The sequence below is a fragment of the Colobus angolensis genome, unplaced genomic scaffold (assembly GCF_000951035.1).
Source record: "Colobus angolensis palliatus isolate OR3802 unplaced genomic scaffold, Cang.pa_1.0 Scaffold41, whole genome shotgun sequence".
NCBI lineage: Eukaryota > Metazoa > Chordata > Mammalia > Primates > Cercopithecidae > Colobus > Colobus angolensis.
In genome coordinates this window covers 16846934-16862025 of record NW_012117488.1, presented here as the reverse complement: position 1 = coordinate 16862025, position 15092 = coordinate 16846934, and the positions used below count along the sequence as shown (strand labels likewise).

Genomic DNA, 15092 nt, shown 5'->3' with positions numbered 1-15092 from the left:
TTTGTAAATCAATAGGTGATCTGAGGCTAGCATTATGTTTGCTACACTGGCATTTGCTTAGTCATTGAAGTTCCTCTCTTTTTCCCACTTTTGACTTGTAGCTAGCTGCCTAACCCGACATTCTCTTTTTCTCTCCTATTTTTCTTTCATTTGCTTTAGGTTTCTAGCCTCCTGAAGCTGAAGTTTTCTTAGTCTCTGGTTGATAAGAGAAACAGAGGGAGGCCGGAAGTGGGTACTCTCTGGTATGGCTGCTCCAACCCCAAGATAATCAGTCCCTTTTTTTCCCTTTAAGTCAAATCTTTAGAATAAATTGTAATCTAGGTGACCACAAACTTTTGTTCCTTTTCCTCTCTTTGGATGTTTCACCTGACAAGCCCCTGCAGGACCAAGTAGCCCCCGTTGCTTTGTCCTTTTAGATTGTTACCTAAAAAAAATTGGGGAGGGTACTGGCCTTGCGGGCAGTTGCTTCCCTTTCCAGGGTGTCCCACTTGACCTCTGAGGGTCAGAGGGAAGAGGAGCAGAAGGAGTGTGGCAGCAGGGGAAGTGCCTACCTCAGCACTGCCTCCTCCCGGGCACCATGAGGATTCAGGTATGAGTCAGGGCTGGGTAATTGGTCCTTTCACTGCTCCCAAGTCACCCCTACAGTGAAGCCTAGTAACACCATCTCCAACCATAACTAAGGGGAAATCTTGACTCCCCTGGAGCCTGTTGCATGTATCCAGTTTATTAGTTTTTGGTGTTGAGTCGTATTAAACTGTTTGAATATACAATCTGTGCACTCACTTGTCGATGGACAGTGGGTTGTTTCCAATTATTGGCTATTATAAACAGACTTGCTAGGAACACTGTGTAACAATTCTTTGTGGGGACACTTGTTTTCACTTCACTTGGGTAAATGCTCAAAAGTAGAATGGCTGACTCAAATGTTATGTCATATGTTTAACTTTTCAAGAACTGCCAACTTGTTTTCCAAAGTGGTTGCACTAGTCCACATTCTCACTAACACTAAATCACAGTGCCAGTTGTTCCACGTCCTTGGAAACCATTTAAATTACAGCCATTCTAGTGAGTGTCTAATGGCATCTCATGATTTTGTCTTTCCATTTGCTTGTTTTTTTTGCCATTCATCTTCTCTGGTGGAGCATCTGTTCAAATATTTTGCCCAGTTTAAATCTTTTAGGGGGGTCTTCTTATTCTTGTTTTAGACTCTAAGTGATCTTTATGTGTTCTACAAGTCCTTTATCAGACAATACGCTTTGCTAACATTTTCCCCACTATGTCTTGCCTTTTCATTTTTTTTTTTTTTTTTGCAATTAAAGCCACTTTGTTTCAGTGGCATTAATTACCTTCACAATGTTATGTGACCATCACCACTATTTCCAAAATTTTTAACCATCCCAAACAGAACTCTACAGCCATTAGCAATAACTTCCCACTTCCACCACCCCCCAGTACCTAGTAACTACTGTTCTGTCTGTAGGGAACTTACCTATTCAAGGGATTTCACATAAGTGGAACATATATTTGTCCTTTTGTGTCTATTTATTTCACTTAGCATAACATCTGCAAGGTTCATCATGTTCTATGTATCAAAACTCCACTTCTTTTATGGCTGTATAGTATGCCACTGTCCCATATACGATGCATTTTCTTCATCCATTCACTTTTCAATGGACATCTGGGTTGTTTCCAAGTTTTGGCTACTGTGAATAATGCTGCAATTAATATGAGCATATAAGTATCTGTTCAAGTCCGTACTTTCTTTTGACTATACATCTAAAAGTAGAAATGAGGGGTCATATGGTAATTTTATGTTTAGCTCTGAGGGAGTGCTGAACTGTTTTCCACGTGGCTGTACCATTTTACATTCCCACCAGCAGTGCATTCTGGTTTCTGATTTCTATCCTTGCCAACACTTCCTTTCCACTTTTTAAAAGAGTAGAGCCATCCTAGTAAGTGTGAAGTGGTACCTCATTACGGTTTTAATTTGCATTGCCCTGATGGCTAATGATTCTGAGTCTCTTTACAAAATATGTTAGCCATTCATGTATCTTCATTAAAGAAATTAGTAATGCTCTGCCCATTTTTAATTGGACTTTTTGTTAAATTGTAGTTCTTTATATATTCTGGTATTAATCCCTTATCAGATATATAATTTACAAGTATTTTCTCCCATTCTGTAGGTTGCCTTACTTTTTTTGATAATGTCCTTTGATGCACAAATATTTTTAATTTTGTGCATAAAAATTTTTTACTTTTAATTTTGATGAAGTCCAATTTATCTTTTGTTATTCATGCTTTTGGTGTCTTAAGAACCCTTTGGCAAATTAAAGGTCATGAAGTACACCCCTATGTTTCTTCTAAAAGTCTGATCCATTCTTCACTGATCCATTTGGAGTAAACATTTGTATATGGTGTGAGTTAGGGCTCTGAATTCACTCTTTTGCTTGTGGAAATCCAGTTATTCCAGCATCATCTGTTGAAAAGAGTTTTCTTTCCTCATTAAACAAACTTGGAAACCTTGTCAAAAATCATTTGGTCACAGGTGTATGGTTTAGACAACTCCCAAATTGTAAAAGGAAAGAGAGAATCAGAGATGGTAACTATAGTATGTTTGTTACTGAGGGGAATGACCCAGAAGAGGGGAAAATTGATGATGCAGGAGAGGAGAGAACTGCTTGTCTTAGCAGGCACAAGGTGATAGAGTTTGGAAGAGGAATACAAGTGGAAGGTCTGGCCTTGGAGAGTTTATCTAGAAGAACTGGCAGGAAGGCCAGTATGTCACTGCAGATGCTAATAGGTAGGTGGGCACAGCAGCAAATTACAGAAATAAATCCATCTACTCAACAAATACTTACTGGTTGCCTACACCTTACTTTGTGCCAGATATTGTTCTAAGGATACAATTGGTATTTTCAGCCATTTAAACTTTAGCCATTCTAATTGGTATCTAATGATATCTCACTGTGCCTTTCATTTGCATTTCCATTTTTTTCTTTTCTGATATTTTGGCCATTGATCTTCTCTGGTGAAGTATCTGTTCTGTTCTGAGGGTTCTCTGGTGAACCCTTATACATTGCTGGTGGGAATGTAAAATGGTACAGCCACTGTGGAAAACAGTTTGGCAGTTCCTCAAAAAGCAAAACACAATTACTGTATGATCCAGCGATTCTACTTTTAGGCATATAAAGAACTGAAGGTATGAACTTGAACAGATACTTATATGCCAATATTTATTGCAACATTATCCACAAGAGCCAAAAGGTGGAAATACCCCAAGTGTCCACTGAAAAATGAATGGATAAATATGCTATACACAGGCAATGGAATATTTAGCCACAAAAGGAGTGTAGTTCTGATACATGCTACAACATGGATGGACCTTGAAAATGTTCTGCGAAGTGAAGTATGCAGACACAGTAAATCAAAACACAGGTCCCTGTGCTCAAGGAGCTACCACATTTAAGGATAGGAAAGCAATACCAAACACAAAGGACTATGGTAGGCTTGAGGATCTGAAAGTTGAAACGGACTGGGGATGTTTGGGCAACATCATCAAATTTATGTTTAAAATGGCTGCTAGGGGGCCCATCAGTGGTTACTGTAGAAAATCTGAAGGTTTCTTTACCTTCCAGGAATAATTTTGGTCAGTAAGCAACATTAGTATAAGTTTTCACGTGTAAAGTCAATGTATCAACTACTGCAGATAAAAGTGAAGACAAATGTGTCTTCTGTAAACTTGCAGTAAAGCAATGGATTAAATTCTGGGATTTAAATCTTCTGAATAGTGTTTCCTCTCTCAAACTGATCCAAAAGTAAATTGTTTATATGTCCATCTGTTTTACAATCCAGAATAAGTAGAAAGTCAAATAAAATTTATTATCACTGATGACTTTTTATGGAAACTCTACACCCTCAAAAATTTAAAATCTTAATTAAAAGTCCAGTGAAGACTTACCTGTAGAAGCAAATGAAGATAAGAATTGCCACATCAGTGACCTTAATACTTGTCTCATGGTTCTCCTACCATTTTTGTACCCTAAAGGTTCACACTTAGATGACATACCACCCTCAGAGCAGTGGAGACTTGATGGGCTACTTAATCTAGACCTAAACCACCTTGAAAATCTGCTCCCACTCATCACTCAGAAGCCACTTCCACCTATCCCTAAACTCTCAGAAGAATCCTGAGTCATGAGAGAAATTCTAAAGAGCCAGTGAAGGATCTTTACAGGCTGAAAAGGAGTCCTAAGGAGATACTCATTTTGTTTCTGAACTTCTTTGAGCATATCAGATCAGAAATATCTAGGCCTTAATGAAGTCATGTCTTTCGCAGTGACATGGATGGAGTTGGAGGCCATCACCCTAAGTGAAATAATTCAGAAACAGAAAATCAACTATCACACGTTCTCACTCGTAAGTGGAAGCTAAACAATGGGTACACATGGACATATAGAGGGAAGAACAGACTCCCGGGACTCCAAAAGAGAGAGGGTAGTAGGAGGGTGAAAGGTGGATAATTACCTATTGACTATAACGTCCACTACTAAGGTGATGGGTACACTAGTAGCCATTATGCAGCATGTCCATGTTAACACACCTGCACATGTACCCCTGGAATCTATAAAAATGAACGTTTAAAAAATGTAAACATTAAGCCTCCAAGGGATAAAGACAAATGGCCTCTACTCCAGGTTCTCTCTCAAACTGCAGTGGGCAACAGAAAGGAAAAATTCCAGGTAAAAACAAAAAGCTGACCACAGGTGACTTTTTAAGTGGTATTATGAACTGTTCTTCTTTTATGCTCAAGGTCTTACCTGGGTGTCTGTATTAAGGACATTCATGAAGTAAGACTGGAAAAGAGTAAGAAAACTTTGTAAAATGTCATGGAATCACGGGAAAATATGCCACTATTTGACATTAGCCAAATAATGTACTCATGATACTTAATATTTTGTAAATTTCTATAGTATAAATGGAAAAAAATTCTGATTGTTATTTTGCTTCCTGGATTCTTGCTTTTTGGAAAGTGTTTCACTGGAGATCAAAAAGTACTATTGCTGGGAAAATAAATATTTTAGTGATGAAGTTCTATGTGGCTTCAGTCAAAGCATCTCAATGTGTGGTGTGTATATCTACATATAGATAGATATGCTATTATCAGTTTCTCAGACTATATTTTGAAATTGTCAGTTTCAAGCCTAGAATTACTCAAATGTCAAACTGAGTCATCCAATTTAAGTATTTTAGGATCTTATGGTCAGCATGAGAAATAAACTCATATGCAATTCCTCCAACTTCCAACAAAGGGATTCCTATAGTTAGAAAATCTTTTTGTCTGCTATACATTGTAATATAAAATCTAAAAATTCACCATATTCCAGCCTCCAACACGTGTTTGGAAAAAAAAATACGTACATATAGAAGATATGCTATGTTACTTTGTTCTAATATATTTTTAAAATACCATTATAAGAGCAGAGTTCTGGAGCAGAAATATGCAATTCAACTTTATTGATTATGCCTAAGGCAAAGGGAAATGAATTAAGTGGAATTGTGGATGGTGGTAAACAAGATGAAACAGGGTGACAGAGAGTAATAAATACAGATAACTTTTTGATGGATCTTACAAACTATTAGTAAAAATGTGTAATTCTCACCTCAAAGATGCTTTAAGCTACGAAACACATTTAAATGGAGTAACTAAAAGAAGATAAATTAACAGGATGTGAAGGGATTGTGTGTAAACCTGAAAAGGCTAGTAAGGCTGAAACCTTTTCTCCTCCAAATATTTCTGACATTTGTTGTATGCTTAAGGAGCATATATTTCTTCTAATAAGCTTTACACAAGTAGTTCTTATGGATATATCCTTTCAAACATAAACCAGAGCCAAATAAAAGTAAAATTTTTCCTAATTTTTATCAGAAAAGTTAACAATCCCCTATCTTAAATAAACTGATACAATTTCCAGCACCTACTAATGGCTCTAAGATGTTCAAAAATTTAATTCTGCTTAATATTGGGATGAAATCTGTCTCCCAGCACAGCAGGATAAGGATCTATCAACCATTATTCAGAGGGCCCAAAGACAGTCTTCAAGTCTCTATTTTACCATACCATTCTCCTTATGTTCCTAGTAACGCTTTTTTAAAGAATTATGTTTTAGCTTCATAAGTGAACTACCCACCAAATGCTTTTCCTCAACTTCTTTACTCTATAAAAATTTCATGCACACAACCTGATAAAATACATCAGAGTCAAGACATCCGATTTAAGTATTTTAGGCATATTTAATAAATAACTTCAGTAAATAGCACTGTAAAAAGTGAACTGTTAAAACTAAAGGCACTTAAAACAAGAATATGACTAGTATGAAACAAGATGGGCAACTCAAATGGTGAGAAGTAAACATACAGTGGTCTGCTATGGCACTAATTCAAAGTAAGACTCGCATAGGTGAGAGCTGTTGCATAGCCACGGTACAACTTCACATGTTCATTAAAAAGGCAAATTGACCGCTAAAACTTCAAAGAAAAAGTACTCATAAAAAAAGTCTTACCCCAAAATTGCAAACAAATACATTAAAAGATTAGAAGAGGTGATAAAAAGCACCAGACATTAAACAAAATAAAAATAATAAAATAAAATAAATTCAACTCGAAAGGTCCCCATTCAGCAAATACTTTGCAAAGTATGGCCTTTATGTAAAAAGTGCTAAATCAAGGACTTTTTAGCAGAAAATTGCTCGGTTCTTTTACCTAAGGCTTGAATTTGTAACGTGAAGGCATAAAAGTTACCAAACATTAAGTAACTCTTAAAATGGCACACAGGTTTTAAAGCTATTGGTTCTTCCTTCCTAACTCTCTGAATTTTTCCCATGGCCTGTGGAGATCAACTATTTCAAACCTATTTTACACCAGCAACTCTAAATGTACTCGTCTTTCAGATATGTCATCAGTCATGTCTAACAGGCAATAGCAAAATAACAGATTTAAAACAATCCTTAACCTAGCTAGCAGGACATTTACTTTGGATTCTGCGTAACTGCAAACTGACATATTTGTAAAGCTAAAAATCAGTTTTAATACATGATTAACAGAAACTCTCATCATGCTCATTTACTATTGCTCTTTCAATCACTGTAGAAATATCACTTAATCCAATAAGCTTGATTTCAATAGTCCAGGAAGAAAAGGTCAAAAAGGCACAATGTGACCTTAGCTGACAAGAATAACCATCCTGTCTCAAGTCTTTTGTCAGTCCCTGGCATGAATTACATTATTTTCAAAATAATAAAACATTTAAAAAATTATACATATTGTACATTGTCAAAACCTGCACATGAACCAAACCATGACAATATTGCCCTAAAGCTACCTAACTGTGACTATGGAAATTGCTACTTTGCATTCAGTGTTGTGGGATTTGCACAGGCGGTACTCATTTTCCCTCATACTTCGGATTGACCACAGTTGTCACGGCACTCTTATAAATAGGATTTTCACCCTAAAAAAAAAAAGGGAGAAAAATTATCACTCTACTAAAATTATGTAGAATAATTTTTATAAATCAAGACTAAAGGTTGCAATCATCTTAAGAAGTCAATTTTATTTGTCCAGATATCACGGTTGTTTTAAAGGCATTAATAACGGCTTATATAAAAATAGAAAATGGAAGCTTTGCTTTACAAGTCTAATGATGCCCCTATCTGGTGCTATTTCATTCTTGAGTCCTTCCTCCACTGGAGGCTTGATTTAAGAATGTTCTCCATGGCACAGAATGTACTGTCATCATGAATTCTCTCCTTTGAATTAGTTTGTAATGCCTGCCTTAAGGAAGCATGAACTCTGCTGCCATCACTGCCTGATTCTTATCCCTTTATCGTGAACAGAATGCGCCTGCTAATCAAAACGGGAATCCTTAGCTTTCACTGCTGGGAGGGAGGTGTGCTTCTGGGGTCTCCTACAGAAGTTACTAATTTAGAGGGTAAGGCTGTCATTGTGTCATGGACAGCACTGTGCCCCACCAAGTCACACTGCCAAATTTGCTTAGAATGTTAGATAATTACCACTCCTTATGAAATAGTTGTTACTCTTCAATATCATAATGGTGATATGTCTTATTGCAATGCTATAATTTAGTAAACAGTACTGAAATCAAGGCTAGCAAGCAGGCTCCAAGCCATAAACACAAGAGATCTTTCAAGATCCAAAAATATACTGACAGTGATGTTTTCAGCAGAAAAAAACATATCACCGTATCACCATTTTCCTTAAAAATTCTCTTATACTGCAAGTGCTACATGTAAATACTTGCTATAGCATCTTTTTTCTCCTGTTCTTATATATTGAAAGCAGGCTTGAAAGCCAAGTGAGAAGTGTGACCAAATAACACTATAGCAGAGCAAATTACAGTGAGTACAAATCAAAAATACTTGTTAACTACCAGGAAAATTTTTTTCAGGAAAAAATTAAGATTTTGGAATGTTGTTCAGTTTTATATCTCACTATAGAACCAACTGCAGGTGATTTTTAAAAAAATAGCATCTAAAAACATTTTTTGATCTAAAAGTAAATTTTGTTTTTAAATTTTATTCACACTTCATTGCAGACTGTATTTGGATCTGCCTTTTGGTGCCACAATTTCTGCCCTCAAGGAAGGTATAGTTTGGTAGGTGAGAGACATGAAAATAAGGCACTCTGATAAAGTTTACAATAGAGTTATGAACATAATCTTGGAATAGTATAAGAAAAAAGTTATCAACTTTAAGAAGATTAAGGAGATTTTCATTGTGAAATTGACTACAAATTATTGGCTGGTAAACAGAAATCTATGCAAAGTCAAGGTGTAGGGAAAAGAATGGGACATTTAAATAGAAATATATATAGTTCAGAAGCTTTTAGAGTTAGGGGAGGGCAGGCGCAGTGGCTCATGCCTGTAATCCCAGAACTTTGAGAGGCCGAGGTTGGTGGATCACTTGAGGTCAGGAGTTTGAGATCAGCCGGGCCAACGTGGTGAAACCCCGTCTCTACTAAAAATACAAAACTTAGCTGCCGTGGTGGCGCGTGCCTGTAATCCCAGCTACTCAAGAGGCTGGGGTAGGGGAATCACTTGAACCCAGGAGGCGGAGATTGCAGTGAGCCGAGATCGCAGCACCGTACTCCAGCCTGGCGAAAAGAGCAAGACTCCATCTCAAAAAAAAAAAAAAGAGTTAAGGGGGCATATGTTTTGAGGTGAGGAGACAAAGGAAGAACGGCCCTAGAAGCCTTGCTATGAAGTCAGAACTTCATCCTGTAGGTATCCCACACCACTGAGGGAAAAATGTAGCATATAAAAGGCTGGGTCCCGCAAGACACCAAATAAACCTCTGTGATTTCAGCTCAGCAGCTCATGTGATACCAATCAGAACCTGACAACATGCCTCAGTCCTCATTACTCCCCCTCCTCAAAACACACCTTGAATGGTTGTTGCAGAAACATGGACAAGCTCAGGATCTCTCAAACAGCATATGATGTGGATGACAAAACTGTGTACATCAAACTCTCAGCTCTAGTCTCAACTGAAGCTAATACATTATACAGTTGTGAGAGCAGACATTTCAAAATGGGGGTCAGGAAACTGGATTCTAGCAACTACCATCTTAAAAAGCCAGAGTGCAAATAAATTACACTCCACATTTATATCCTATCTGATTTGAGGCTAAGTGCTACACATTCCTTCAAATATATTGGGAAAATAAATTACCATCTAAGTTTCTTTAAAATAATATATTTGCTAAATCTAGTATTTAATACTCAAGAATTATAAGGGAAGGATAAAAAAAAAAAAGAAAACAAAACAAAAAATTTAAAAAGCCCTATACAGATGAGTCCAAAGTGTAATTTACATGGAAGAACTTACCTTTGGAGAAAAATCTGTCCTGTCATATACACAAACATTTGTATTTATTATTTCAAAGTCCATTCAAACAAAAGTTTAACATGCAAGGTTAGAGGTAAAATTAAGCTCACTATCTGCATTAGGCATCATTTTAAATGAAGGTGAACTAAAATAATTCAGATTAGTTTCCATCATTCAGAGTGCAATACCACCCTCACCCCAATAAAATCCACATCAAGAGAACAGGGTTACATTATGAAAGGAAGCCCTCAAGCTCAGTAAAACGTCATCTTTGTGCTCACTCTGGAATGGCTGACAGTGGTAGCTACAGAACCATTTCTGTAATGTATTAAATATGTAATGCAGAACTGTGGGAGATTTGGGATCCATATTTAAACCCGCATAGCAGCAGATGAGGACAGACTATTTTTTTAAACCCACTCCAACAGTTAGAAGCTGGTAATGTGACATGTTCTTTTGAATGTTCCTACATGGTAGTCTGGTGCCAAAGTAATTAGTGCCTACCCATTATTTCAAAAAGTTTAATGACATAATTGACTGGCAAAACCTTGGTCCGTATCAGAAAAGTCTTTTATAATGCGTGATGTAATTTCTTGATGCTCCTTCATTTATTTCAATTGTTAATTTCTACTTTTTCTTGAGAAAACATCTCTTAAAATAATCTGTAGCCATCAAATTGCCTGGACTTCAATAATGCATAGAGAAATTTTTACCAAACTTTTGCTTCTTGAATTACATAAAATGCTTATTTTAGCAACATTTTAGCCATATATACGTTATAAACATTAAGTTTAAGTGACATTTACTGATAATTTCCTTCAAAATACAATTAAAGGTACAGCAAGGGTGAAAATTTCACCTCGGTAGGTCAGAAATTTTTTCTCCTGTGAAAAATAACCACACAAAATTGTCAACATTTGCCTATTTTTGACCTACAACTAAAGAAAATAATATCTATTTAAAAAAAAAAAAAAAGCCTGGCGATGTCATTGGCTAATCAGTTTTCCTCTAAAAATGACTTTCTGTAAAGTACTAAGTGAGAACGAGAAAAATGTGTTGTCTCAGACTAACACAAATTTGTACCAACCTGCCCGTATGTTAATTTGAATATAATTTTCTGCCATCAAATTTAAGTTTAAAAAGTCTTACAATCTACTTAGAAATAAAAATCTGATAAGTTAATGACTTATAATGTTATCAGTACTTTCTGTATCACTTGTAACTATTAAACATTCCTATCCTTTAAGCTCTTATTCATGATCAGTTTGTAAGCACACTCTCAATAGTCAGTAAGTACAACTACAGCACTGGGTTCCATGTATTGAAGTGATTTTCCTAACATGATGTTTGCCAACAGCAGCAGTGTTAACTCTGAGAGAGTAACAACAAATTGTAAAAAGGCTGTAAATCTCTACAAAGAGTGATCTACCTCTTCCTAACCAGGTAACAGGGACTTCTGAAGATACATAACTGCTACCAAGTACAATGTTGTAGACAAGAACATGGACTCTGGAGCCCAACTGCCTGGGTTCAAATTTCAGCTCTCTGACTAACTAGCCATGGGAACTCGGTCAAGTTACATAACCCTTACGTGTCTCAGTTTTCTCATATGTAAAACATTCCTACAACTTTCACTATGAAGATTATAGATTAAGATTTTAGAATCATGCCTGAGACACAATGATCTGTATGTGTCACCAACACTGTCTTTATCTGCACAATAAGGTAGGCAGTGAGAAAAATGGAAATCTTCCAGGCCCTATTACAGTCAGACAGTTGGGAAAAGGAGGAAGAGTTCTCAATCACCAGTCAGGAGAATTTAGTTCTAATCACAATTAACCTTTGTTACCAGAGTTTTAGGGGCTTGCATGATTATATTAGAATATGCTGGAAACATTTCATGAAAATTCAGGTATGAACAGTTATAAACTTACATTTGAAAATTAGAATCATTCTCACATACACAGACACACACACACACACACATATATAATATACATACATATATAGAGTCTTCTGGCTTTTAATGAAATTTCAAGTTACATTCAAGAAACTGATCTCAAATCTTTTGAGAACCAGTAATGATACTGTAGTTGCATACCATACAAATATCACACTAGGTTACATTTAATTTTCTATTCTGCAATTTGGATTTCATGATCAATTTTCACTATCCGACTCTAAAATTTACTCATAACAAATTTGTTATTTAAGGATAATACTGGTGGGGCACAGTGGTTCACACCTGTAATCCCAGCACTTTGGGATGCCAAGGCAGGCGGAACACTGGAGGTCAGGACTTCAAGGCCAGCCCAGCCAACACGGTGAAACCCCGTCTCTACTAAAAATAAAAAAATTAGCCTAGCGTGCTGGCAGGTACCTGTAATCCCAGATACTCGGGAGGCTGAGGCAGGAGAATTGCTGGAATCTGGAAAGCAGAGGTTGCAGTGAGCTATTATCACACCACTGCACTCCAGGTTGGGCGACAGAGCAAGACTCTGTCTCAAAAAAAAAAAAAGAAAAGAAAAAAAAGAAAAAGAAAAAAGGATAATATCATTCTAAGCATAGGACTGTTGTGAGGATTAGAGCTGACAGGCTGATTTCATATACTGGAGTGCGTTTGCCAAATACAACCACCCCATATAATAGAGTACTGACTCCCTGTGATAGATGAGAGAAGTGAAGTGGCTCAATGCTGTTCTGCTTACTAAGTGGAAGAGGTGAGATTTGACCTAATGTCTAACTGATTGCAAAGCACATTCTTTTCACTACAACATAGCTGCTGTTTCTATATCACATTACTTATTTTACAGTCTAAGAAAAATGCGAAGTTAACACACAAAAAGAAAAGCCACAATAGCGATATTCAAAGCCAGACTTAAAAAAAGACCAGTAATAGTGATAAGGACACACAGTGCAGTAAAAAAGATAAAAGTTCACATGCAAAGGCAGAAAGTGAAGGAAAATACGAACGGCAATTTAGAGACCAGCTTTACGTCCGTAGTTTGGATTCTTGAAATTATTAATAGGACTCTTGTAAATCGGATTTTCTTGCTAAAGTAAAAGAAATAGTTTCTAATGATTTCATCAGAAAAAAAAAGGACATTTATAGTGTTCAAACACTATAAAGGGAACTTTTTTTCTATTTCTACCCTTCTGCAATTTATAATTTAAAAAATTGATAATTTTAAAAAACCCAAGGAAACTGTAGTAAAGTGCAACTAACTACAATTCATTTACAATTTAAAAATACTGAAGGTTGTCATTGCTTTCTTGTATCAAAAGATGAATACACAAAGGCCAAAATTTGGTTACCCCACCCTCTGACTCCATATTTCAAAGCTCTAAAAATGCTAACATAAACTTTCAGTCACTTAGGGCTTTTAAGATTTTTATAAGCCAAGGTTTACTGAGATACAATTTTCATAGAGGAACACACATCTTTTTAAAGTACATTGTTCTGTGAGTTTTCAAATACATAAATCTACCCACAATCAAGATTGTCCCCAGGAAGATTCCTTACGCCCTGTTGTGGTCAACCCTTTCCCCCGTTCCAGCCCCTAGCAACCATTGATTTTTGCCCCTACAGTTTTGCTTTTCCAGAATATCTTCTAAATGGAATCATATTGTATACAGCCGGGGTGTCCAATCTTTTGGCTTCCCTGGGCCACACTGGAAAAAGAATGATTGTCTTGGGCCACACATAAAATACACTAACGATAGCCGATAAGCTTAAAAAAGAGTCACACACACAAAAAAAACTTACAATTTCTAAGAAAGTTTACAAATTTGTGTTGGGGCCACATTCAAAGCTGTTCTGGGCTGCACGTCCTGACCCACTAGCTGCAAGTTGGACAAACTTGGTATACAACCTTTTGAATCTGGCTTTCACTGAAGGTTCTTTGTTTTTTCGTTTCTTTTTTTAAAGAAAGAAACAGCTTTCCATTGAATAGCTTGCTACACAGATAACATTATTTAGGATTCTACTCCACATTAGATGAAAAGGCAGATTTAGGATCGAAACTATTAAAGAAATAAAAATACTGGCCACAGTAACCAGAATATACATGTTTATAATCAATGTTTTGTTTCAATGGGATATATTTAGGATGCTTTCTTTTTTTCACTAAATGCCAAATTCCTTGAGTGAGAAACTTTTGGGGGAATAAAACACTAAAAGGGACTTTAATGATCAGCCTGACAGTTAATATATAAGTCTTAGGAGTATTACATTTACTTTATGAGCCACTTTGCTTTTTGGATGTTTTGTAACTTACCGTGTCCCATTTGGCATTCATTTTTTCCTTTTCAAATTTAGCAAACTCCCTTCTGTCATGAATTATCATTAAAAGCTTCCATATCAGCAGTAATGCAAGGCCAATAAGAACAATTCCAGCAACCACACCAGCTACAATTGGAATGATGTCTGGACCAGTGGGACACTCTGGAAAATAAGGCTATAATGAGCACCACAAAGCTGGGCAGTATCTTATAAAAAAAAAAATACAGGAATAAACACCCAAGAGAGTGAACGCACACTATCCCAAAGAATCTATAAAATAGCTTTTAGAACTAACAAGTGAGTTTACAAGCTTGCAGGATACATAATCAATGAACAAAAATCATGTACTTTTCTATATATATAATTTATTTCCACATATTGAAAACAGAAATTTTTAAACAGTAATATTTACTATAGAATGAAAAAGCATGAAAAACTTACATATAAGTCTAACAAAATATATGCAAGATTTGCATGTTAAGAATTACTAAACACTGATAAAAAGAAATCTTTCAGACTGAATAAATGGAGAGATACTCCATGTGCAGGAGTTACAAAACCTAATACTGTTAAGATGTCAGTTCTTCCCAGTTTGATCTATAAACTCAATGGTATCCCACTCAAACTCCTGGTAGAACTTCTGTAGCAATCAGCAAGCCAATTTTAAAATTTACATGGAAGGCAGTGAACGAGGGGAAGTGTCTCAAAAACACTTTTGTAAAAGAATAAAGTTGGAAGACTCATATTACCTGCTCTCAGGGCTAGCCATAAAGAAAGCTACAAGGCCGGGCGCGGTGGCTCAAGCCTGCAATCCCAGCACTTTGGGAGGCCGAGACGGGCGGATCACTGGCTAACATGGTGAAACCCCGTCTCTACTAAAAAATACAAAAAACTAGCCAGGCGAGGTG

At 36.4% G+C, this 15092-nt stretch overlaps 1 protein-coding gene across 1 annotated transcript in view; it reads right to left on the bottom strand.

Moving 5' to 3' along the window:
• Nucleotides 1-6266: 6266 nt before the first annotated feature.
• The window catches only part of ITGB1 (integrin, beta 1 (fibronectin receptor, beta polypeptide, antigen CD29 includes MDF2, MSK12)), a 57823-nt gene continuing 48997 nt past the window's right edge, over nucleotides 6267-15092 (bottom strand). The window contains exons 15-16 of the mRNA XM_011956190.1: nucleotides 14180-14346; nucleotides 6267-7507 (exon numbers count right to left, since the gene is read on the bottom strand). Of these exons, the coding sequence (XP_011811580.1) occupies nucleotides 7442-7507; nucleotides 14180-14346 (233 nt within the window). The 3' untranslated portion in view covers nucleotides 6267-7441. The remainder of the gene's footprint in view (nucleotides 7508-14179; nucleotides 14347-15092) is intronic.